This window comes from Lissotriton helveticus, chromosome 5_1 (genome assembly GCF_964261635.1).
Source record: "Lissotriton helveticus chromosome 5_1, aLisHel1.1, whole genome shotgun sequence".
NCBI classification, from domain to species: domain Eukaryota; kingdom Metazoa; phylum Chordata; class Amphibia; order Caudata; family Salamandridae; genus Lissotriton; species Lissotriton helveticus.
The window spans coordinates 1558614071-1558638218 of NC_136065.1; the positions used below are offsets into that span (position 1 = coordinate 1558614071).

Below are 24148 nucleotides of genomic sequence, written 5' to 3' on the forward strand. Positions count from 1 at the left end.
TTATCATCGCTAGCCTGTAGATATGCACTGTCATCGCTAGCCTGTAGATATGCACTGTCATCGCTAGCCTGTAGATATGCTCTGTCATCGTTAGCCTGTAGATATGCATTGGCTTCACTAGCCTGTAGATATGCACTGTCATCGCTAGCCTGTAGATATGCATTGGCTTCACTAGCCTGTAGATATGCGCTGTCATTGCTAGCCTGTAGATATGCGCTGTCATCGCTAGCCTGTAGATATGCATTATCATCGCTAGCCTGTAGATATGCACTGTCATCGCTAGCCTGTAGATATGCTCTGTCACCGCTAGCCTGTAGATATGCTCTGTCATCGTTAGCCTGTAGATATGCATTGGCTTCACTAGCCTGTAGATATGCACTGTCATGGCTAACCTGTAGATATGCATTGGCTTCACTAGCCTGTAGATATGCGCGGTCATTGCTATCCTGTAGATATGCGCTGTCATCGCTAGCCTGTAGATATGCATTATCATCGCTAGCCTGTAGATATGCACTGTCATCGCTAGCCTGTAGATATGCTCTGTCATCGCTAGCCTGTAGATATGCACTGTCATCGCTAGCCTGTAGATATGCATTGGCTTCACAAGCCTGTAGATATGCACTGTCATCGCTAGCCTGTAGATATGCTCTGTCATCGCTAGCCTGTAGATATGCACTGTCATCGCTAGCCTGTAGATATGCACTGTCATCAGTAGCCTGTAGATATGAAGTGTCATCACTGGCCTGTAATTATGCACTGTCATTGCTAGCCTATATGCACTGTCATCGCTAGCCTGTAGATATGCACTGTCATCACTAGCCTGTAGATATGCATTGGCTTCACAAGCCTGTAGATATGCACTGTCATCGCTAGCCTGTAGATATGCTCTGTCATCGCTAGCCTGTAGATGTGCACTGTCATCGCTAGCCTGTAGATATGCTCTGTCATCGCTAGCCTGTAGATATGCACTGTCATCGCTAGCCTGTAGATATGCATTGGCTTCACAAGCCTGTAGATATGCACTGTCATCGCTAGCCTGTAAATAAGCTCTGTCATCGCTAGACTGTAGATATGCATTGTCATCGCTAGCCTGTAGATATGCACTGTTATCGCTAGCCTGTAGATATGCACTGTCATCGGTAGCCTGTAGATATGAAGTGTCATCACTGGCCTGTAATTATGCACTGTCATTGCTAGCCTGTACATATGCATTATCATCGCTAGCCTGTAGATATGCACTGTCATCGCTAGCCTGTAGATATGCACTGTAATCGCTAGCCTGTAGATATGCTCTGTCATCGCTAGCCTGTAGATATGCACTGTCATCGCTAGCCTGTAGATATGCATTGGCTTCACTAGCCTGTAGATATGCACTGTCATCGCTAGCCTGTAGATATGCACTGTCATCGGTAGCCTGTAGATATGAAGTGTCATCACTGGCCTGTAATATGCACTGTCATTGCTAGCCTATATGCACTGTCATCGCTAGCCTGTAGATATGCACTGTCATCACTAGCCTGTAGATATGCATTGGCTTCACTAGCCTGTAGATATGCACCGTCATCGCTAGCCTGTAGATATGCACTGTCATCGCTAGCCTGTAGATATGCGCTGTCATTGCTATCCTGTAGATATGCGCTGTCATCGCTAGCCAGTAGATATGCACTGTCATCGCTAGCCTGTAGATATGCACTGTCATCGCTAGCCTGTAGATATGCTCTGTCATCGCTAGCCTGTAGATATGCACTGTCATCGCTAGCCTGTAGATATGCATTGGCTTCACTAGCCTGTAGATATGCACTGTCATCGCTAGCCTGTAGATATGCATTGGCTTCACTAGCCTGTAGATATGCGCTGTCATTGCTATCCTGTAGATATGCGCTGTCATCGCTAGCCTGTACATATGCATTATCATCGCTAGCCTGTAGATATGCACTGTCATCGCTAGCCTGTAGATATGCACTGTCATCGCTAGCCTGTAGATATGCTCTGTCATCGCTAGCCTGTAGATATGCACTGTCATTGCTAGCCTGTAGATATGCATTGGCTTCACTAGCCTGTAGATATGCACTGTCATCGCTAGCCTGTAGATATGCACTGTCATCGGTAGCCTGTAGATATGAAGTGTCATCACTGGCCTGTAATTATGCACTGTCATTGCTAGCCTATATGCACTGTCATCGCTAGCCTGTACATATGCACTGTCATCACTAGCCTGTAGATATGCATTGGCTTCACAAGCCTGTAGATATGCACTGTCATCGCTAGCCTGTAGATATGCTCTGTCATCGCTAGCCTGTAGATATGCACTGTCATTGCTAGCCTGTAGATATGCATTGGCTTCACAAGCCTGTAGATATGCACTGTCATCGCTAGCCTGTAGATATGCTCTGTCATCGCTAGCCTGTAGATATGCATTGTCATCGCTAGCCTGTAGATATGCATTGTCATCGCTAGCCTGTAGATATGCACTGTCATCGGTAGCCTGTAGATATGAAGTGTCATCACTGGCCTGTAATTATGCACTGTCATTGCTAGCCTATATGCACTGTCATCGCTAGCCTGTAGATATGCACTGTCATCACTAGCCTGTAGATATGCATTGGCTTCACTAGCCTGTAGATATGCACTGTCATCGCTAGCCTGTAGATATGCGCTGTCATTGCTATCCTGTAGATATGCGCTGTCATCGCTAGCCAGTAGATATGCATTATCATCGCTAGCCTGTAGATATGCACTGTCATCGCTAGCCTGTAGATAAGCACTGTCATCGCTAGCCTGTAGATATGCTCTGTCATCGCTAGCCTGTAGATATGCACTGTCATCGCTAGCCTGTAGATATGCAGTGGCTTCACAAGCCTGTAGATATGCACTGTCATCGCTAGCCTGTAGATATGCTCTGTCATCGCTAGCCTGTAGATATGCTCTGTCATCGCTAGCCTGTAGATATGCACTGTCATCACTAGCCTGTAGATATGCACTGTCATCGGTAGCCTGTAGATATGAAGTGTCATCACTGGCCTGTAATTATGCACTGTCATTGCTAGCCTATATGCACTGTCATCGCTAGCCTGTAGATATGCATTGTCATCGCTAGCCCATAAATATGCATTGTCATCACTAGCCTGTAGATGTGTACTGTCATCGCTAGCCTGATGATATGCATTGTCATCACTAGCCTATAGATATGCATTATCATTGCTAGCCTGTAGATATGCACTGTCATCGCTAGCCTGTAGATATGCATTGGCTTCACTAGCCTGTAGATATGCACTGTCATCGCTATCCTGTAGATATGCACTGTCATCGCTAGCCTGTAGATATGCACTGTCATCGCTAGCCTGTAGATATGCATTGGCTTCACTAGCCTAACTCTACCATATTGTTTTATTTTAAAAGACACGCGGATTGGTGAGGCAAGGGTGCTTGTATGCGAGGTATCTTAAAAAAAAAATCAACTGTGACTGCCCTTTAAGCTACAGGAAAATTCTTTCCATTATCTCCGCCGTGAACGCGGCACTCTGACCGCTCCTAATTAAAATGAATGGACTGCCGTGCGCGAAAGGTAAATGTTAAACGCGCGCATGATACATGCAATGCAATGGTGAACGCGCTCGCACCATCTGGATTGCATTACACGGGCACTCTGACAGCTCCTAATTAAGATTAATCACTCTGCCGTGCTCGTTCGCGCACAGAATATGCCATACAACTGCAATAAATGACGGACAAAAAGTAAATATACCCAAACACGTCAAGCCTACTAAATAGACAGCCCAGCGAAGACGAATCACTAGGCAGATGCTATAAAAAACGCAGACGCGCACTAAAGAATGTGCCAGCCAGACCCCTTTCAGAATTCTTTTTTTTTCTAAATACATAAGAGCTCGGAAGCTCCGCCCCACTTCGTGGTGGCGTAGGCCCGAGCCCTAAAAAGGGAGGGAAGGTTGGCAGTGCCTCACGGGAGCAACACCCGGGGGAGGATTTGGCAGACTGGTGCTCGCCTGACTCCTCACTTTCTCATCATCAGCAACTGCCAACCTGGAAAATAAAGGGGATGAAGGCTGTGCAAAAAAGAAAACTCTATGTGTTTGTGTGAATGACCCCGTGGCCGTGGAACTTTCCTCCTATGTATGAGGTCTGGTCCCTGCCACCTTAAAAAGAACTAAGCTCTACTAGCAACTCCAACTTTATTCTGTGCTGTATGCCCGTTCTAATTAAAAACAACCAACATGTTTCATCGCCATGAATTACTTTACCGGCGATTTCGTCAGGGTTATGTTGGGTCAGCGTGATTCCTGCATGTCTTTTTTCTCCCTTTATTGTACCTGTAGAAACTCATGGAAATAAAAAACACACACACATACATGTACTCACTGTGTCTCGAGTGAAAAAGAATGTCCACACTACTCTCGGTCATATTTTACCAAGTATACATTCATTACCAGGTAGCCTTGTGTGGTAAAGCCTACCAGGCTCCCGTAGAAGAAATTGCAATGGACGAACCCCTTTGACCATTGGTGGGTTCCTCAAACCGCCCTTCGGTTGGTATCTAAACAATGAATGAATGCACGTTGTATCAACAAGCATATACGTTGATAATACTGAGGGTCTCAGACATACGGTTTTGTATCTGGCTCACTCTATACTCGTGTCAGTTTCCCAGATTAAGTATCTGTCCCTGACGTGCATGTTTTGTTACTTATCGCGCCCCTCTGGTGCATGTGATATAGTTATCGCTACCTGCACGTTGTTCGTCTCTCACTCAAAACAGTGTTCATCGAGGGACCCTACAGTTTGATTACTCAATATTCAGCAACGCAGTACCGCTTAGTTACACGGCGGTCTAATAGTAACACTATTGCTCGTGCACCCGGTCCACCCAGTTCAACACGGTATTTTTTTAAAACCGCTGTCTTGATCGTATCGTAGACGGTGTTCCGTCCAAAACTAAGCCCTCGGTCAGTATCACACAAGAGCTCCTTACCGTTTGTGCATGCAGCTGCGGCCTCCGCTCACCCTACTGCTTCGTAATAGTTATTGGATCCTCTGCTTAAAGGAAACGTGCCTCGGCCCACCCTAATCACGTTCCTGGGGTCCCCGACTCTTCTATATCTTCTGGGTCCAGTCCCGACTTAAGTTGTGGTTCGCATTCCACTCTTTTAGTATATGGGTTGGTCTCCCCCTGGAGACCACTGTGTATTTGTGCTACTTATGTGTTCTATTACCAAAGTACTGTGTGTATTGTGGTTATATCTCTGGGTAGGAGATATTGCAATGTGTTAGTGAGTGTTTATAATAAAAATATATCTTTATAACTACACTGTGTTGTTATTTTTCACTTAACCTACACCATAAGATTGAGAGATGGTGAAACAAGCTGCTTTACACTCCTGGACTAAGCCTGAAGGCTGCTCTCCACATCTACCACTTAGAGAGCTTTCTACGTTTGTTTAAGACCACTAGAATCACCATAAAGTTGTCTGGATTAGTGCACGGTGCTACACTTACATAAGTGAGCACCATATACTAAGCCAGCCTCCTACAAGGATTGCCACTTTTGCAGAGAAAAATACCAGGGTGTGTTCACCTTTTAAGATTCTGCAAAGACCCAGACATGATTCTTAAAAAGAACTGTGTATGACATTGTTGGGATTCATTCTTAGCAGGCCCTGTCTGCCTTTGTTTACTTTACTTATCAGTCAGGGGTCATTAAGGCAGCTGTAGAACACTTTTAAAGTGTTTCTTCTTACATTTACTGTTTAAAGTATGTACTGATAAGGGGAAAAATACCTTACCTGCAAGAGAGAGCATTGCTTGGGTGCTGTCTTATGTAGTGTCCTCAGCAAGGCAGACCGCTACCTAATGTGGACCCTGTGCTGCTCCCCTAAACTGGGCTCTACCCTACCCCCCTCTGCCCTGGGCTCTGCCCTGCTCCCCTCCGCCCTGGGCTCTGAATTTTCCCCTGCGCCCTGGCTCTCCACTGCTCCCCTCCGCCCTGGGCTCTGCACTGCTCCCCTCCACCCTTGCCTCTGCACTGCTCCCCTCTGCACTGCTCCCCTCCACCCTGGGCTCTGCACTGCTCCCTTCCACCCTTGCCTCTGCACTGCTCCCCTCTGCACTGCTCCCCTCCACCCTGGGCTCCGCACTGCTCCCCTCCGCCCTGGGCTCCGCACTGCTCCCCTCCGCCCTGGGCTCCGCACTGCTCCCCTCCGCCCCTGGGCTCTGCACTGCTCCCCTCCGCCCTGGGCTCCGCACTGCTCCCCTCCGCCCCTGGGCTCTGCACTGCTCCCCTCCGCCCTGGGCTCTGCACTGCTCCCCTCGCCTCACCCTGTACTCTGCACCGTTCCCTTCCGCTCTGTACTCTGCACCGCTCCCCTCCACCCTGGGCTCTGCACTGCTCTCCTCCGCTCTGGGCTCTGCACTGCTCCCGTCCGCCCTGGGCTCTGCACTGCTCCCCTCCACCCTGAGCTCTGCACTGCTCCCCTCCACCCTGAGCTCTGCACTGCTCCCCTCTGCCCTGTGCTCTGCACTGCTCCCCTCTGCTCTGCACTGCTCCCCTCCGCCCTGGGCTCTGTACTGCTCCCCTCTACACTCTTGACCCTGTGCTACTTGACCCCTTCTCCTCCGAAGACCCGGTGCTGCTCACCCTTCCCCCGACCTTCTGCTACTTGCACCCTGGCGGTGCCTTCCCTGACCCCCTGGACTTTGTGTTGCTTTTATTCCTGGACTGTGCAGTGTTTGTTTCCTTGGCCCGTGCAGGGCTCTCCCCAGACCATGTACTTCTATTTTCGTGAACTGGAGTTTGGTTCAGCATTCAATAGTCCTAGCATCCTGGACCCCAAGGGTCAGTCTCTGTGTTGAGCTGTTTGTAGGATTGCTGGCAGGTGCGCTGTGCTGTCAGCGAGGGAATGTTCCTAGTTGGCGTGTGTGGGGGGGTGAGGGGGGATAGTGTGTAAATGTATTCAAGCCTTTACCATCCCCAGTTGGCTAGTGGACCATGCCCTGCAAGGTGAACTTGATCCTTTCTTCCCCAGGCACCTGTGAAGCAGTGTGATAGCTATTTTGAGGATGTCACGTGTGGTAAGGTTGAGGCATATTTTAGCTGTGTGAAATGCAACATGTGGAGACCTGAGTATATGGTGGTATATTAGTAAAGACCATGCCGAGTGCACTTATCCGGTTCAAGTAGAGGACTAATTTTATTGAGGCCCACCTCAAGTTCACTGATGACTAAATCTATTTTGAGCACAAATGAGAACACATTTTTTAATATAATCCATACGTCCTTAGATTTTTGTTAAATTGAGGGTGTGCCATTATCTTTGGGTCAAGTGAAAAGAAAAGAGTCTGGCTGAGACCTTTCTAGCAGTAGGATTTTGAACCCATTCGTGCAGAGGAAATTCTTCTTTATTCCATGGAAAAAAATAGTTTAAACGTTTGAAGATATTAGCAATGTTGCCTGTGATGTTCTCTGGCTGTTTGTGATGCACTCCAACATAAAATGGATTTAAGTGTCATTGACATACATTTGTAAATTGACTTGGTATTACTCTAGGAGATATGCCAGAGGACAAAGGTATGTGCTGAAGAGTAAAGAGGGAAATAGTGATCTATGGATTATGCTGCATGATGGCAAGCAATAAAGGTAGTTCCACTGAGCCCATTCTTCATTCTTATTTTTTGATAATTGTTGGAAAGCCTGGATCCGAGCCAGAGCAGTTCCTAAAATAACTACTTAGTTGTCCAGCCTTTTCAGGAGGATTACAAGATCCACCCAGGGGCGAGGTCAGGTTGATTGTCTTTTTCTTTATATAGGAAGAAAGCATCTCTGTTGCGGGCAGTGGCATATTGCGTGCCTCTCATGTGCCTAAATCTTGACTCGTCATCATGGAGGAATTGCACAACTAGAAGTTGTTTAAGATGCAAACCCTAGAAGCAGCTACATGGCATGAACATTCAAGAGCCAGCGTCTTGTACTGCAGTCACTATGCCCCCGCAAACAAGACTAAAGATAATGAGGTGCCATATCTCTTACTGCGGCCATGTTACTCTCAATGATTATGGACAAGCATACATTTAGGGGGTACCCCCATCAGCAGCAGCCCGGCCCGTGCAGGTAAGGGCAGGGGGGGTTTCGACAGATGACATTAAATGAATTATGTAAATTTCCCTTGTGGTAGTCTGTTCTACTTATGAGGATCTACCAATGACAGCCAGATTCTGCCCGAATAAGGTAGGGAGGGTGATGTATATAAAATAAAATCATTCAATATCTCCGGTATGGCAGAATCTCTGACTGTTTTGAGTAATAGATTGCGACCTGTGTTTACAGGCGGCTAAGTCTACTGCAAGACTTCAATTCTCCCGATTTCAGGTGGAGCACAAGCACTGCAACTCCATACAACTGTTGGTTCCCTAAAATGAGACCAGCTTCTGGTGAGGACATGTGAAGGGTCTACTTTAGTACCTATAAATACCCAAAGACCTAAAAAATGACCCTCTGATCTCCCTGCTGTCCTACCCAGCCAAACTCCTCGAGAAAGCCTTCAACCAGCAGCTCTCTGAATTCCTGGAACATAACGACCTACTAGACGCCTCTCAGTCAGGATTCCGGCCCAACCACAGCCTTGAGACTGTGCTGATTGGTGCCACAGATGACATCAGAACACTCCTCAATCATGGCCATGATCCTCCTCAACCTGTCCGCGGTGTTAGGCAGTCTTCCACAACATCCTCATCAACAGAACCCACAATGTAGGCATACTGCAAAGACGCACTCAACTGGATTGCCTCCTTCCTCACAGGATGCACACAGATCATCCAACTGCCTCCCTTAACCATCTGCACCCAAAGAAATAATATGCAAAGTACCACAAGGATCATCTCTCAGCCCCAGCCTTTTCAGTATCAACATGACCCCTCCCATCATCAGATCCCACAGACTCAATATTATCTGCTACGCTGATGACACTCAACTGATCCTCTCGCTCAGCGAGGACACCTCCAATACAAAGAACAACTCCTGTAATGCCATGACCAACATAGCTGAATGGATGAGAGGCAAGTACCTCCAACTCAACTCCGTCAAAGCCTAAGTACTGATCTTTGGGAAATCACTTCCGCATGGGACCACAGCTTGTAGCCTGCAGAACTCAGACACACACCCACACAGATCGACCATGCATGCAACCTAGGCATCATTCTCAACAGCCAACTGACCATGACACAACAAGTTAACGCAGTAGACTTCTTCTGCTTCCATACACTTTGCATGCTCTGCAGAATCTTCAGATGGATCCCAACCAACACCAGAAAGACTGTCACTCAGACCCTCCTCACCAGCCGCCTCGACTCCGGCAATGCTCTCTTAGCTGACGTCTCCACCTGGCTCCTCAGAAGACTCCAGACCATAGAGAACACTGAAGCCAGCCTCATCCTGAAACTCCCCAAATTAACCACATCGCCCCCCACCTAAGAGACCTCCACTGGTTCCCCGGCCAGAAAAAATGCCAGTTTAAGTTCCTCATGCATGCCTACAAAGCCCTCCATGACCTAGGACCTGCCTTCTTCAACCATCGACTGAACTTCCACCAACCTGCTAGACACCTGCGCTCCTCTTCACTTGCCCTCGCACACATCCCCTGTGGCTACTCCTTCTACATCGCTGCCAAGACCTGGAACGACTTTCCCCTCCAGCTCTGTACTGCCCTTTCACTGGCAGACTTCAGAAAGTGACTCCAGACCTGGCTCTTCGATGGAGACGCAGCACCCAGATACCCCTGGAGGTGACAAATGCTGTTTGATTTATTGATGAAGCAAGCATGGTGCATGCAGGAAACCTATCTTTTCTAACGATGCCCACGTCCGTTGGTACTGTGGGGAAGCCCCGAGGTCTCCTGCCAAGTCTAGGCTATATTTTACAGGCCACTTATCGTGCACCCTAAGATGGGTTGCCGTCCAAGGGACGCAAGATCAGAAAAGGCTCTGGACATAAGCGGAAACAGGACTTATATTCGCGTCTTCAGCCACACGCAAATCCAGGGCTGTGACTGCTGTTGGTGGCCATCTTGATACCATGTGCCGAGTTAGTTAAAGGAAATGGAGTAAAATACAAAATCACATCTGGCAAAATGTGTTTCCACAGGAAAATATCCAGGAGCGCACTCCAGTACAACATGGCAGCCAGTCCCAGGAGTGGACCATATGCAGATTCCAAGACACCTGGAAATTTTACTTGAAAGGCTACTCTCTTCTGCCACACTTTCTACTACCTGCGTGCCATCCACCGGTCCATCCGTACTTCCAGGTCATTGTGTAGGCACAGCTCACTGCTTTTTTCATTATCTTTTATCCAAACATTGTTATATCACATTCAACTAAAGACCCACGTGTACTGTGCTAGTGCGTACAGCTGTGGACGGTGCTTGAAATGGAAAAATAGAAGTACAGGTCCTCTGTACCAGAGTACCTGCTTGTTTCTGAGAAGTGCGGTACTCTCCAATTAAAAGTATTGCATTTCTCTTGAGAAGTGCATGTACTCTCGGTCTCAAAATAAAGAAGTGACGTTACCTGACAGTACCGGCCCATTTAAAGCACTAGCTACGGAGGATATAAAAGGACCTGCGCTGCCGCACTTTACACAGCCCCTCCCCTCTTCACCAATGCGCAATGGTGCAGCGCCCAGAAGAGTCCTTGCTCCATTCTGGCACTACCCAAGACATCATAGGACCAGGGCTGTCTGCCTGCCACTTGGCTGCCCCTAAATACTTTTCTCCAAACTGTGCACTAAAGGGCGAGCGTGTTTTATGGTATTTGTAGGCCATATGTACAAAGTACAAACCCATTTTCCCATAGACGCAGAGTGGCTAAAACCCTGTGATGTATCCGGCTCTTGGTGTGCTGAGAGTTGAATCCAGCTGCACTCAGAGGGGCGGAGTGCCGAGGATTGGGACGCTGCAAGCGTTGAGGACGGAGATGGTCGCAGAGTGTAGAGTCCGATATTTTTTATTTCCATTTTCCCTTTACACAGTCTTTCCCTCTGCCTCCGGCGCCCTTTCCTCTTTCCGCCCTCTTGTTACCCCAGCCTCCCCCCCCAACCCACCCTCCACCCCCAGTGGCCCGTCTGTTCTTCACCAGTTTATGTCTCTGCCTCACCCCTCTCTCCTGGTTCCCCGTTCCCTCATCCCGGTTACCTTACTCACACCCTATCTCCATTCCCCATCATCTAATCGCTCCCTGCATTCTCTTACCTCACTCTTCAGTCACTCCCTCTCCCTGCCCCCCGCTGTGCCCTCTTTCTCTGCGCGCGCGGGGCCTCCTGCCCTGCAGGGCTCTGCGCCAGGGCTCCCCGTGGCTGGCAGTACCGGTCCCATCCATCAGCGCATTGCGGGCGCAGATGGTACCGCCCCTTCCAAGGCCCAGCCGGGAGGGGCACGGACTGATCCTAGTGATCCACGGGGGGCACATGCTTAAATCTGCTTCCTGTAGGATCTGCCTTAAGTAAATCCAGTATGCACCGTGGTGCATTCCGCCCATAATGGCCGTTCTATCGCTTCTATCCGTTTTAAATAAGTGTCTCACGTAGCGCCGCCTGTTTACCGTGAAGCACTATAGTTGAGCGGGCAGGACACCCGCACAGCTCATTGATTGGCGAGGGACAGCCCCAGGGCAGTGTCGGGAGAAGATCACCTCCACTTACCACTGGCTCGCACCCATGAAGAATCAGCCTGGCACCCGCCACATTTCGGTATGAGAATCCAGGTTTCAGGCCATATTTATTTACAAACCAGATTAAAACGAACATTGAAAAAGGAAATCACATTATTTGAACACATAACCAGCAGTTTTCCCAGTGTCATGGCTGACTGCCTAGCTGGCCCTTCCAGCATCAGCGAATAGAATCGGGGCCCCTTCCATTACCTCCCGGGGCCCTGCCAGACCTTTCACAGGGCAAAACCAGCTGCTCTCCACTCTCAAGAGAGCCCACTCCAACTATAAACTCAGACCTGAAAACACAATTTCAGAGCCAACCCTGAGAAGGATCCCCCTCAGGGAGATGTGCCTGGGAAACCTGGTAGGGTGACCAGATTTTGGAAAACAAAAACCGGGACATTTCGCAAAGATAGAAGAAGGAATGTAATTGTATATCCGCCGAGGTGGGCACAGAATAACAGTGCTGATTAATTCACAAACGCAGACAAGGAGGTACTAAGGAAATAAAATGCAATTTTAAGCCCACTATCTTACCCGCTAATTGGATTGCTTTCTGATAAGAGCTGCTTGCTAATTCTGTTTTCAAACACACAAAAAAGTGCCTTTCACTGTTTTCGCTGAAAACCGGGACACGAGCCACATTTGCTGAAATCTGCTGATGAAGGATGTCCCTGCAAATCTGGGACGCCTGGGCACCCTAAAACGGCCCACACCTTGATGTTCTGGCTCAAGGCCCATCTCCCCACCTCTCCAAGGTCGGACTGGTCTATATGGCAATCAGACAGTGCCCATTGAGCTGGCCTGGCCAATCAGTATGTGAGCTGTGTTTTTCTTTGCTGTTTGTAGACCTGTTTTATGGCCAGGTGGGCCAGTTTTTACTGTTTATTTCCCTGATAATACCACAAACATTGCCTGCAGCAAACACAATTGCCCGCACTCTCTCGTACCTTGCAAAATACCCATACAGCGGGTCCTTTACAAATTCAAAACTGGCCCAATGTGCTAATGCTGGCTACTCTTTTACCCAATTGGTTCGCTAACGGGGGCCACTTTTATTTTGCTGCCCGGGCCTATTTTTTTGTCCCAGTCCGACCATGAACCTCTCCAAGGCAGTGCTATGGAGTACCTGTGAATGGCTACTTGACAGTCCCTGTAATCACCAGTCCCAACCCCTTGATTACCTAAGTACCACTCCCCTTGTGTGGGGTAAATATTTGAGCCTAATCCAGAATTCTTCTGCCTTTTTGACTGTCTGATGCTAAGGTGCCTACTGTCTTGTCACCAACCTTGCCTCAGCTTAAAACCTGACCATCTCCGCCCCTCCTCCCACCTTCAGCAGAACCCACCTTTTGTTCTTGAGAAAAATGCTGCACAGCAAACGCCAGCAGCGAGCCCACAAACACCTCATTACCTAAGAGGACAGGTGCACCCACCCCATCTCTGTGAAAATATTGGAAAGAACTTGAGTGTGCAGGTCCAGGAGTCAGCTGCAGGGGGTGCCAGACAGGGGAAAAGAAGCACTGCCCCGTGCCCCCATCCCTTCCAGCTTAAATGCTGGCCGCCCTGCTGGAACACTGCAGCTGTCTCCTGTGGCACCCAACAACCAATCATGACGGGAGCAAGGTCTCGCGGGCTTCGCCAAGCACCCCCGGCCTCGCGCTGAAATTTAAAACTAAACGTCAACGGCATTTCCATTGGACGCCCTTCCCCCTCCCCTGCTGGGCCCGCACCTTTTCCGGGGTCTCCCATGGGGGCCCCAGTTGTTCACATTGGCACCGGCTGTTCATGGTTGAGGTGAGATGAATAGGGTTGGTGTGCACGCGCATGCAGAACAAGGCAGGGGCATCATTCCCCGCAGTGCCAAGATTTATCAAAGGAACCCGGCTGTAGTGGAATAGAACCTGCGCCTCAACAGGGCTGCTCTGCAGGTAATGGTCGGTATCAGCGCTTGAGCTCCTGGTCAGCCAACTGTTTGATCTGTGAGCAGTCCACACCAGTGCCCAGCAGCCACATGCTCTGCCACCTTGCTCCTTTGCCTAGGGTGACCAGAATTTTAAAGCCAAAAACCGGGACATTTCACAAAAATAGAAGGACTACCATTTTACTTCAAGCATGAGAGTGCGCCTCAGCAGAGAACTACAGAACAGGCAGTAAGAACATACACAAAATGCAATTTTTAAGCCCAGTAGCTTGCCTGTTAATTAAACCCTCTTTCTTGAAACAACTGCTAACTATCCCTGCTTTGTAAAACATAAAAAACCACCTCCCACCGTTTTCAGTCGACCCTCTTTAAAAACCGGGACATGAGCTACATTTCTTGAAATTTGCTGGGACAGCAGGTGAAAAACGGGGCCCGTCCTGGCAAAACGGGGACGCCTGGTCACCCTACCTTTGCCCCACAGCCGTGCGCTGCACATCTCAGGCCCAATGTCTTGCACATCCCTACCAGGCCCTACAACTGCATTTCCTGCACCCCTTAGCCACGCAGCCCCACACTGCCCATGGCTGTGCGCGGGCCTGGCACAGACACGGTTAATAGCCGGGGCAGGCCTGGTTCCCTCATTAATGATTAATTGGGTTTCGTCGCAGGTGGTTTCGAAATGAAGCCTTTCCCAGACAGGCTGCAGCCACCAGCACTGGACCCGGAATCGATAGATCTGGAAGGAGCCGTGCTCTGCAGGCAGCTGAGGTAAGGTAAGGGTGCCATCCTGCGAGCAAGAAGGCCACTCCGGGGCGGGCGCACGAGAATAACAGAGAGAGCCACCTGGGAACCGAGAGGCGGCGAGGGCGCCGCTCAGAGCCTGCCGAGGAGGCTTCATGCCTGCAGCAGGGACGTGGAGGCCTTCTGGTGGGAGTGTGGAGACACGAGGGGGGGGAGGGGGGATTTGTGTGGAAGTGGCACTCCGCCGCTAGCTTTCAGGGGGCACTCCTGAGGTGCCCCGAGAGTGGCTTCCATTGCAGACTGCACCTTGTGTCTGTGCGCGTGGGGGCGGCGCTGTCCAAACAGCAATGGGCCCTCTGAAGAAGGTGCCAGTCTCCCGGGACCTGGGCTGGCGCGTCCGAATGGCACCTGCAACCGACCCACCCCCGAACTTTGTTTTTCATCTAGAGACCACTCTTACTGCCACCGTCCCCCACACGCCCCCCCCCCCCTGTACTGACCGCGACCCTTCTTTATCGACTGCCTCGGCCCCCCACCCCCAACCGATTCCCTTTTGTACCAACAATATTATACTGTTTTGGCCGAGTCCCCAAATTCCTGACTCTGCCCTCCTCAGACCGTACAGCCCACTGCGCCTCTCTGTCCCTTCTGTACTGGCGCTGCCCCTGTGCTGACCAGACGCCCACTCCTGGCCACGCTCTGGGGCGCGGGAGCACGCCAAAGACAACAGTTCAGCGAAAGAAAACCCCAAACATCCTTTTCTAAAGTGTCAGCAGAAAGGATCAGGGTAGAACAAAAGTACAAATATATTCGCACAAATTAGCATTTATTGTGGGTCACGAGAAAATTCCTGTTTGTATTTTCAGCTTATGGCCCAAACGCTGGAAAACTCAGTGCCTTTTTAGGGGGACGAGAGGACCGAGTGTTTGTTTTGTGTATCTTTACCTGCGCAGCACCGTGTGCATTGTGCTTGAAATGGTTATTTGTTCTTGACGGTGTGCGCGTGAAAAAGTTCAGCATTGTGTGTTACACTCGTATCCTTGTGCGCAGGATTCCGTTAGTGTTACTCCCTGCTGTGTGCAACTGAAAGCGTTTTCACATCTGTATGTATTTACCTTTACGACGATAGCATTTCTTTGTTTCCGGCTCTTTCGTTGTGTGTTTATCGTTGTGTACTGTATTGCAACATTTATATAGCACTTACTAACCATGCATGGGGTGCTGAAGCTCTTACACGGGTAGAATGCTACACCGTGTAGGGTGGTTGGTTGGACGTGTGTTGTCTTTGTTTTGTTCCTGTGTGGGAAGTGTTTCCATGTTGTGCGTGAGGACCACTGAGACACGGTTATCATTTAATAGGACACAGTGCTTAGCAGTAGGATGGTTGAGGAAGTGTGAGAGGCAGGCTCACAGTTTATGGTTTTCAGTAAGCTGGCAGCTATGAGCAGCTCTGTGGCATTTCTTACATTTGTAGTACACTTTCCTGGTTACTGTACTGAATTGTCCATTATGAGATATTTTGTTTAAAGTTTATGGTCCTTAGCAGGCATAGGTGAAAGGGAGAAGTGGTATAGAGATCTGGTGAGGACGGATTTAGTTAATTTCACTCCAAACCTGATTGTCACTGTGAGAGGCCAAGAAGTGGCAGTAGTTTGTTGTTAGTTGGGACCTGCAGCACTGGACTAAATGAGAGTTCTCCATTACCCAGTGGCACATGGAAGATCTCTTCAGTTGGTTTGTGCCTGTTCTGTGCCTGTTCTGTTGGTGATGGGTGGTTTATTGCTGAGTGCTGGTTCTGTACTGGGTGATGGATGTGGCCCTTAGCAGTTTTGTCTTCTGTGAGTGCAAGAATGTCAAGTAGTAAAAGGGAATTATTAATCAGCCCATATAAGCTGCAATCGACTGTTAACTGCTGAGTATTATGATATTAGTTTTAGTTTGCGATTTGTATTGTATTGTAATAGCATTACTACCCCTAACAAGGCATTGCTGTGCTTTTACGCTGGGCAGCACGTTGCTCCCTTATTTTGGGCTTTCATTGCACATATGTTTGTGTCCTTTTATATGAATATGCATTTCAGAGCGTGTATATATCTGCATATGAGTTTGCCTTGTTAAAGCACGGCTGTTGGCATTTCTGTGTGTTTCGAGGCAGGCATACCTGTGTGTGGCTGTTTATACCATTTACTTTAAATTTAAAGGTAGACGAATCCCTGAAACCTTGAGTCAGAAGCTTAGCATTGGCTCCAGTCGAGGTCTTCTTGGAACCTCGAGCCCAAAACGAGCTGAGCTTTTGACAGAAGGCGATGTGGCCTAGGGCGGCCACAGCTGCAGACCATGCAACATCTGGAACGTGGTTTGAATCAGTCCTCGGCTCATGATCCTGTGAATCCCAGCTATTCTCCCTGGCCAACAAAAATGGTGTAATATGCTCCATAAATGCAGTGGGTCCCTCTTATGTCCTTGGGCAAGGTTCGTGCTATGTAAGGGAACAAGAAATATAATGTGGATTATGCCTGTCCCCCATACTCAACTCATCCTCCAAGAATTCTGGACAAAGCATTAACCTTTGATGTCATAAAGAGATACCGAACTAGTGGCTCAATGTTATAGTGTGAAACTGGAAAATGTGTTTCACCAGGTATCCTTTTTAGGGCTCGCCCCTCGTGATGCACTGCGCAGCAGTGCTCACGCAGGCGAGCCGTTTTGTAGGGGTTTTCAAAATGGACCTGGAAATTCCACACGCTCGTGCCTGTTCAATTACTATGGTCCATTTTGATTGGACTTTGCTTGCATGTTGTTTTTTAACAGAACACGCAATAGGCCATAGGCGGTCGCGTAGCTCCGCCCATGGCCAATTGGTGTCTGTTACGCGCACCAAAGACCATATGTTTTAAATTATGGTGCCCAGACACGGGCGCGATAATTGAAAACCTATGCTTCGCAGTGGTGCGCGCGCGCTCACCACTCGCGGGCATATCTGTAACCAATTAAAGGCCGGGCTGTCGGGAGGCGCCAGGATGCCATCTGAAGAGCGTTCTCGTGACTGGGGGTCTCAGAACCTCCTGCGTGAGCTGCCTCGATACCGGAAGTGATATCCCGATCAGACTGCGGTTGCACCTTAATACCCATTAGTTTGGAGCTTTTTATTTATTCTCCGTGGTGTATGTGGGAGCGATTGTTTGTGTGACTTCCGCCTGTGGAATTAGTGGTGCTCTTTGCACAGTCCTAGCGTGATGGCCAGTCAACCGTCGACAACCCATTGTTCAAGCCCGGTCACCAGCGCCAAAGCCTCGTGCTCTTTTTCACTAATGTTTGGATTTGGTTTGCGGGAATGCTGTCGCCATTTGTGGTGGTTGGAATTTGTGTTACATCTGACACCATTTCCTTTCTTCTGCTCTCTGTGTAAATGGCGCTTCTACTGTCCCTCCTGGAGCCTTACTTCTGGCATCGCTAATGTGATGTGTTCTTGGCGCCTGGGAGCAGCGTCTTTCAGGGAGATCTGATAAGAGACAAAAGCAGGGTAATGTGACTCTGAATAGGGATTGCAGAGTAATCACAGGGGCGAATGTCACCACCCGCCCCCTCTCACCCCCTCCTCTCGGGAAAACTAGGGAGTTACTGCAGGTGATGGTTCCAAAATACGCCGTCTCCGGTAGTACAGCGCTATCGGCTGCCGGGCTTTGCTTCCGGTCAAGTAAACTCGGACAACATGTGCCCCTCGTCAATCACACATAGCGCAGCCCTTTAAGACCCACTAGTCTGTTGGAAAGGGTATTACAATTCCCAGGACTAGTAAGCCTGCCTCCTTGCGTTTGCATCCCAGAATACATACTTAAGCGTGCTCAGTGTGTTTAGCTATCTATGGATGGAGACAATTCAGCAATATAGGGCCACAGGCAGCCAGTGAATAGCTTTTTGTATTTGATGGTTAGCCTAGTGTTGTGGACCATTCGCTTGTGCGTTTTCCCAGTTTGGCTCACGCCTGTCCAAGTGTACTCCGTAAATACTGTTGGTTGTATGTTTTCTAAAGCCCTATGCCCCACTTGATTTCGACCCTCTCTCCCTCCTTGTTGATCTTGTTTGGTATTTTGTAGTCACAGAGACGAAGTTCTTTTAAAACCTACATAAAGAACTAACCCCTACCTTCGGCTCTTCAGTGTTTAGATTGTTGAACCAGTTTAAGAGAGATCGTTGACGGTCACTTTATAAGTAACTGCCTTTACGTTGAGCCTTTGAATTTATAGTAATCTAAATTGTAGTGACTCCAGAGCCAAGTGTAGGTTGCAACAAGCAGTGCTCTCAATCGTACATCTATAATGCATGGCTGTATGCAACAGCCACTGGCGAGGCATGGACTGACCTCCCCCTTTAGATGACTCAACACCCCCCCACCTCCAGGGGGGTGCACCCCACAGTTTGAAGACAACCGCTTTAGAGTGATGTAAGTGAACGCCTGTGCCCCTGACCATCTTCTGTGTATGTGAGGCACACACACACAAAACCACACACACACAACCACACACCACACACACCCACAACACCACACACACCCACAAGCACACACACACCTACAACCACACACACCCACAACCACACACACACAACCACACACACACAACTACACACACCCAACCACACACACAACCACACACACACACAACCACACACACACACAACCACACATGCAACCACCCACACACAACCACACATGCAACCACCCACACACAACCCCACACACGCAACCACACACACGCAACCACACACACACAACCCCACACACACAACCCCACACACACAACCCCACACACACAACCCCACACGCACAACCACACACACACAACCACCCACACACAACCACCCACAACCACACACAACCACACACGCAACCACACACACACAACTACACACACACAACCACAAGCATACACACACACCCACAAGCACACACTCACAAGCACACACCCACAAGCACACACGTACAACCACACACACACAACCACACGCACACACAACCACACACACACACAACCACACGCACACACAACCACACGCACACATCCACACACACAACCACACACACAACCACACACGGACAAGCACATACAACCACGCACACATAATCACACACACAACCACGCACAACCACACACACAACCACACACGCACAACCACACACACACAACCACACACGCACAACCACACACTCACAACCACACACGCACAACCACACGCACAACCACACACGCACAACCACACACACAACCACACACACACAACCACGCACACACAACCACGCACACACAACCACACACACAACCACACACAACCACACCCACACACAACCACACACAGACAAGCACATACAACCACGCACACATAATCACACACACAACCACGCGCACACAACACACAACCACACACACAACCACACACGCACAACCACACACGCACAACCACACAACCACACACACACAACTACACACACACACACCCACACACACGCACACACAACCATTGCAACCACACACATAACCACACACACACACAACCACACTCACACAACCACACTCACACACAACCACACACACACAACCACACACACACAACCACACTCACACACAACCACACACACAAACAACCACACACGTACAACCACAAACACATGCACAACCACACACAACCACGCACACACACAACCACGCACACACAACCACACACACACACAACCACACACAAACAACCACACACAAACAACCACACACAAACAACCACACACGCACAACCACACATGCACAACCACACATGCACAACCACAACCACGCACGCACAACCACGCACACACAACCACACATGCACAAACAACCACACACGCACAACCACACATGCACAACCACACAACCACACACGCACAACCACACACGCACAACCACGCACACACAACCACACACACACAACCACAAGCACACAACCACGCACACACAACCACAAGCACACACACGCACACACAACCACACACACACAACCACACACACACAACCACAAGCACACAAGCACACAACCACGCACACACAACCACAAGCACACACACAACCACAAACACACAAGCACATACACAACCACAAGCAACCACACACCCACAACCACACACCCACAACCACACATCCACAACCACACACCCACAATCACACACCCACAACCACATACACAAAGCACACACAAAACCACACACAACCACATATACAACCACATACACAACCACACACACACACACAACCACACACACGACACACACATCCACAACCACACACACAACCACACACACAACCACAGCCATACAGCATCAGTGCACAATTTCTACAGTCACACACACACCACCACCCAACAGTGTACACATCAATTGTTAACGCATCCACAATTAACTATTGTAGCAATCACAGTATGGTGCACTTTACTTTTAAACATATTTATTTAAAGCGCAGCACGCTACCGTTGCTACAAAAATAAATACACATTTTTTGGCCTACAATTTATAGACTTTTGTTGCAATTGGTGTTGCCATATTTAGCAATGCCAATAGCTCAAACTTAATTAATGCGAGACCTATTGCATTGTAACTGCTTGTTGTTCTTTATCACATGTCAGAGCACCTTCAATTATGTGGATGTGTGTCGGTAAAAAAAGCTCTCTTGTGTTTATTTAATAGCCTTAAATGTTGCTTTTTGTCTAATAAGAATTTAGGCCACATTTAGAGTACACATGACAACCGACCTGCCTCTTTGTACACTAATAGCATTAGGGAAAGGACACAAATGTTTCTCAGTGAATGTCTAAAAACTCACATTTTTAATAACTATGCCATTAATAATTTGATGTATAAAGGTGAAATGCTTCTGCATGTTAAAGAAATGCACTTTTGGAAATTTCGAAGACAACATATCAAATTCCAACTTGGTATTCGTTGCATGATTAACATGCCAAATGACTGGCTCATGCATTCGCTCTTCGTGCCATCGCCCATGTCATGTGTGTATGTATATATATATATATATATATCTATCTATATATCTATACATACATACATACACATATATATATATATATATATATATATATATATATATATATATATATATATATATTGGCTCATGCATTCGCTCTTCGTGCCATCGCCCATGTCATGTGTGTATGTATATATATATATATATATCTATACATACATACATACACATATATATATATATATATATTCACTGAAAAAACCATAGGTTATAGACCATATATAGTTAGGAATTAGCATTTAGAAAACCTTATTTTACTCACACAAAACCATTGAAATTCCATATATAGTTAGTTGCACTAACTATATATCACGCACCCGCAATCCACTGCTGATGATGTCACATATTACATCATTCATGACATGGTCAGTGACATCACTGATGACATCATCTAGTGTCTGTGTGTTTTTGTAAAGTTTAAATAAGTTTTACATATTGAAGAATGACTGGATGTATGGAAGACTGAGTGTGTGTGTGGCTGGCTGGGAGGTGTGTGACTCTGTGCATATCAATGTGTACTTGTATCAGTGATTGTATAAGAGAGTAAGTATGTGTTAGTATATGTGTGAAAAGTATGGTGTTCTGTGTTTAACTATAGATGAGGAAATCGAAGTGTGATTGATTCTTCACAGGACTGACTAGGTGTATGAGTGCATATGATAGTGTTGTAATAATGAGTGACTGTATGTATGAGTGATTGTATGGGTGAATGAGTGAATGTGTGTGTAGACGTAGGAATCAGTGAGTGCGTATGTAGTAACTGGTATTGGTGTGTCATGATGTCATTTGAGATGTCATTTGAGATGTCATCAGTGATGTCATCAGTGATGTCACTGACCATGTCATGAATGATGTAATATGTGACATCATCAGCAGTGGATTGCGGGTGCGCGATATATAGTTAGTGCAACTAACTATATATGGAATTTCAATGGTTTTATGTGAGTAAAATAAGGTTTTCTAAATGCTAATTCCTAACTATATATGGTCTATAACCTATGGTTTTTTCAGTGAATTTTCAAGGTTTTGTAAATGCTAATTCCTAACTATATATGGTCTATAACCTATGGTTTTTTCAGTGAATTTCATTGGTTTTTTAACAGCTAATATCTGTAGCTGTAAAATGTATTCTTCTTTAAATCCAAAAATATATTTTATATGTTTATTAATAATTTTTTTTTAAAATATTTTTTTTTCTTCGTTCCCGCTTCGCGAATCGGGAAGCTTCCCGTTAGCTGACCTTGATGCCGCGAAATAGACCGCGAGCCGGTAAACGTTCCTTTACCGCAACTGCCGCGTTAGAAAACAACATCGTGACGCCTCCCGTCCGCATGACGTTTCGCGTTGTCGCGTGATACGTCATATGACGTGCTACGTTAGCGAACTGGTACGCTTACCGAGGCGCAAAGCGCAGGTTTCAGGAAGCAAACCGGGAGGCCCTGCAAAGCGCGTAACGTAAACACAGCAGGTCATGTGACTTGGTAATAACACTTTTCATTGGTTCATTTCACTTTTGGTTTCCTAATGATGTAAGACTAGGTCATATAATCTAAAATGAACACTTTTCATTGGTTGAGAACTATTGTTTTTCCCAAATGATGAAAATCCCTCCTTCTTTCCTCACTCTGACTTTCGTCATTGTGAGAGAAAGACCCTTTGTTACCAGTGAGCAATGGCTTCTTTAGTAGCTTCAGCTGGTGCTTCCCCACCACCTCCACCACATCCAAGGAAGAGTGGACCACCTGCTGAAGTTATAATTCAGCAAGAAGACGAAGAAGAGGAACAGGAGGAAGAGCACGAAGAGAGGCACTTTTTGCCTGAGGAGCCCAGGACGTCTCACCGGAAAGAAAACTTCATTTGGCAATTTTTTAAAATTCCCAAAGGTCAGAAAAAAGTAAATGCAAGATACGTAACTTGCCTTATATGTCAAGATAGACTGTCCAGAGGGACCGACAAAAAATACAGTTTCGGAAACTACACAATGCATCGCCATATGACTAGGTGGCATCCTAACAACTACAGTGCTGCACAGTTTCGTAACAACCTAGATAATCTCCCTATTATGGCCAGAAGATCTGTTGTACCGGAAGTAACGGGACCAGAGGGCAGGGAGATGGTGCCAAATATACAAACGAGATTTCGTGAAGTAAAACAAGTCTGCGTACATTGCAGTGGATTCATTTGCTACGGAGAAAGTAGCATCACTCTGATCAACAGAGCTATTGACTATCATATGCAAGTTTGTACGAAACGCCCCAAATAATAAATTCTTTTTTTTTTTTTGTTGCTCCTGTTGAGCCCTTTACAATGAATCGTTTTCGTTGCCCCCTCCGAAAAAAAAACCAAAAAAAATATAAAACTGTTCAGAAAAATTCAAAAAAAGTAAAAAAATGTTCAGAAAAATAATTAAAAAAATTTAAAACAACAAAAACAATAAAAAAAAGTTCTTTTCAGAACTACCTCCCCGTTATTAAAAAATTGGTACAATATTTGGAACTGTGCCAACCTCTATTTCTCGTAGTTCGCTTCCCAGTTCGCTCGCCGGTACGCGAACCGGAAGCGAACCACATTTTTTAAAAAAAAAAAAGAACAGTAAGTATAAGGGAAGGAAACAGACACTTATGTTAAAAGAAAGACAGCTATAGGGGAGTAAACTAGAGATACTATTACCCGTAATCCACTGCTGATGATGTCACATATTACATGATTC

General features: G+C 47.4%; 1 protein-coding gene across 8 annotated transcripts in view; it reads left to right on the forward strand.

The window, feature by feature from the left end:
- The window catches only part of PLEKHA6 (pleckstrin homology domain containing A6), a 687077-nt gene that overhangs the window by 462363 nt on the left and 200566 nt on the right, over nt 1-24148 (forward strand). The window contains exon 1 of one of the 8 annotated variants that reach the window (XM_078644652.1): nt 14310-14404. The exons of 4 other annotated variants lie outside the window; for them this stretch is intronic. In XM_078644652.1, coding sequence (XP_078500778.1) covers nt 14316-14404 — 89 coding nt within the window. In that variant the 5' untranslated portion in view covers nt 14310-14315. Of the gene's footprint in view, nt 1-14309; nt 14410-24148 lie in introns of those variants that run through there. 3 more of the 8 variants (XM_078644654.1, XM_078644653.1, XM_078644655.1) reach the window with 3 other exon arrangements.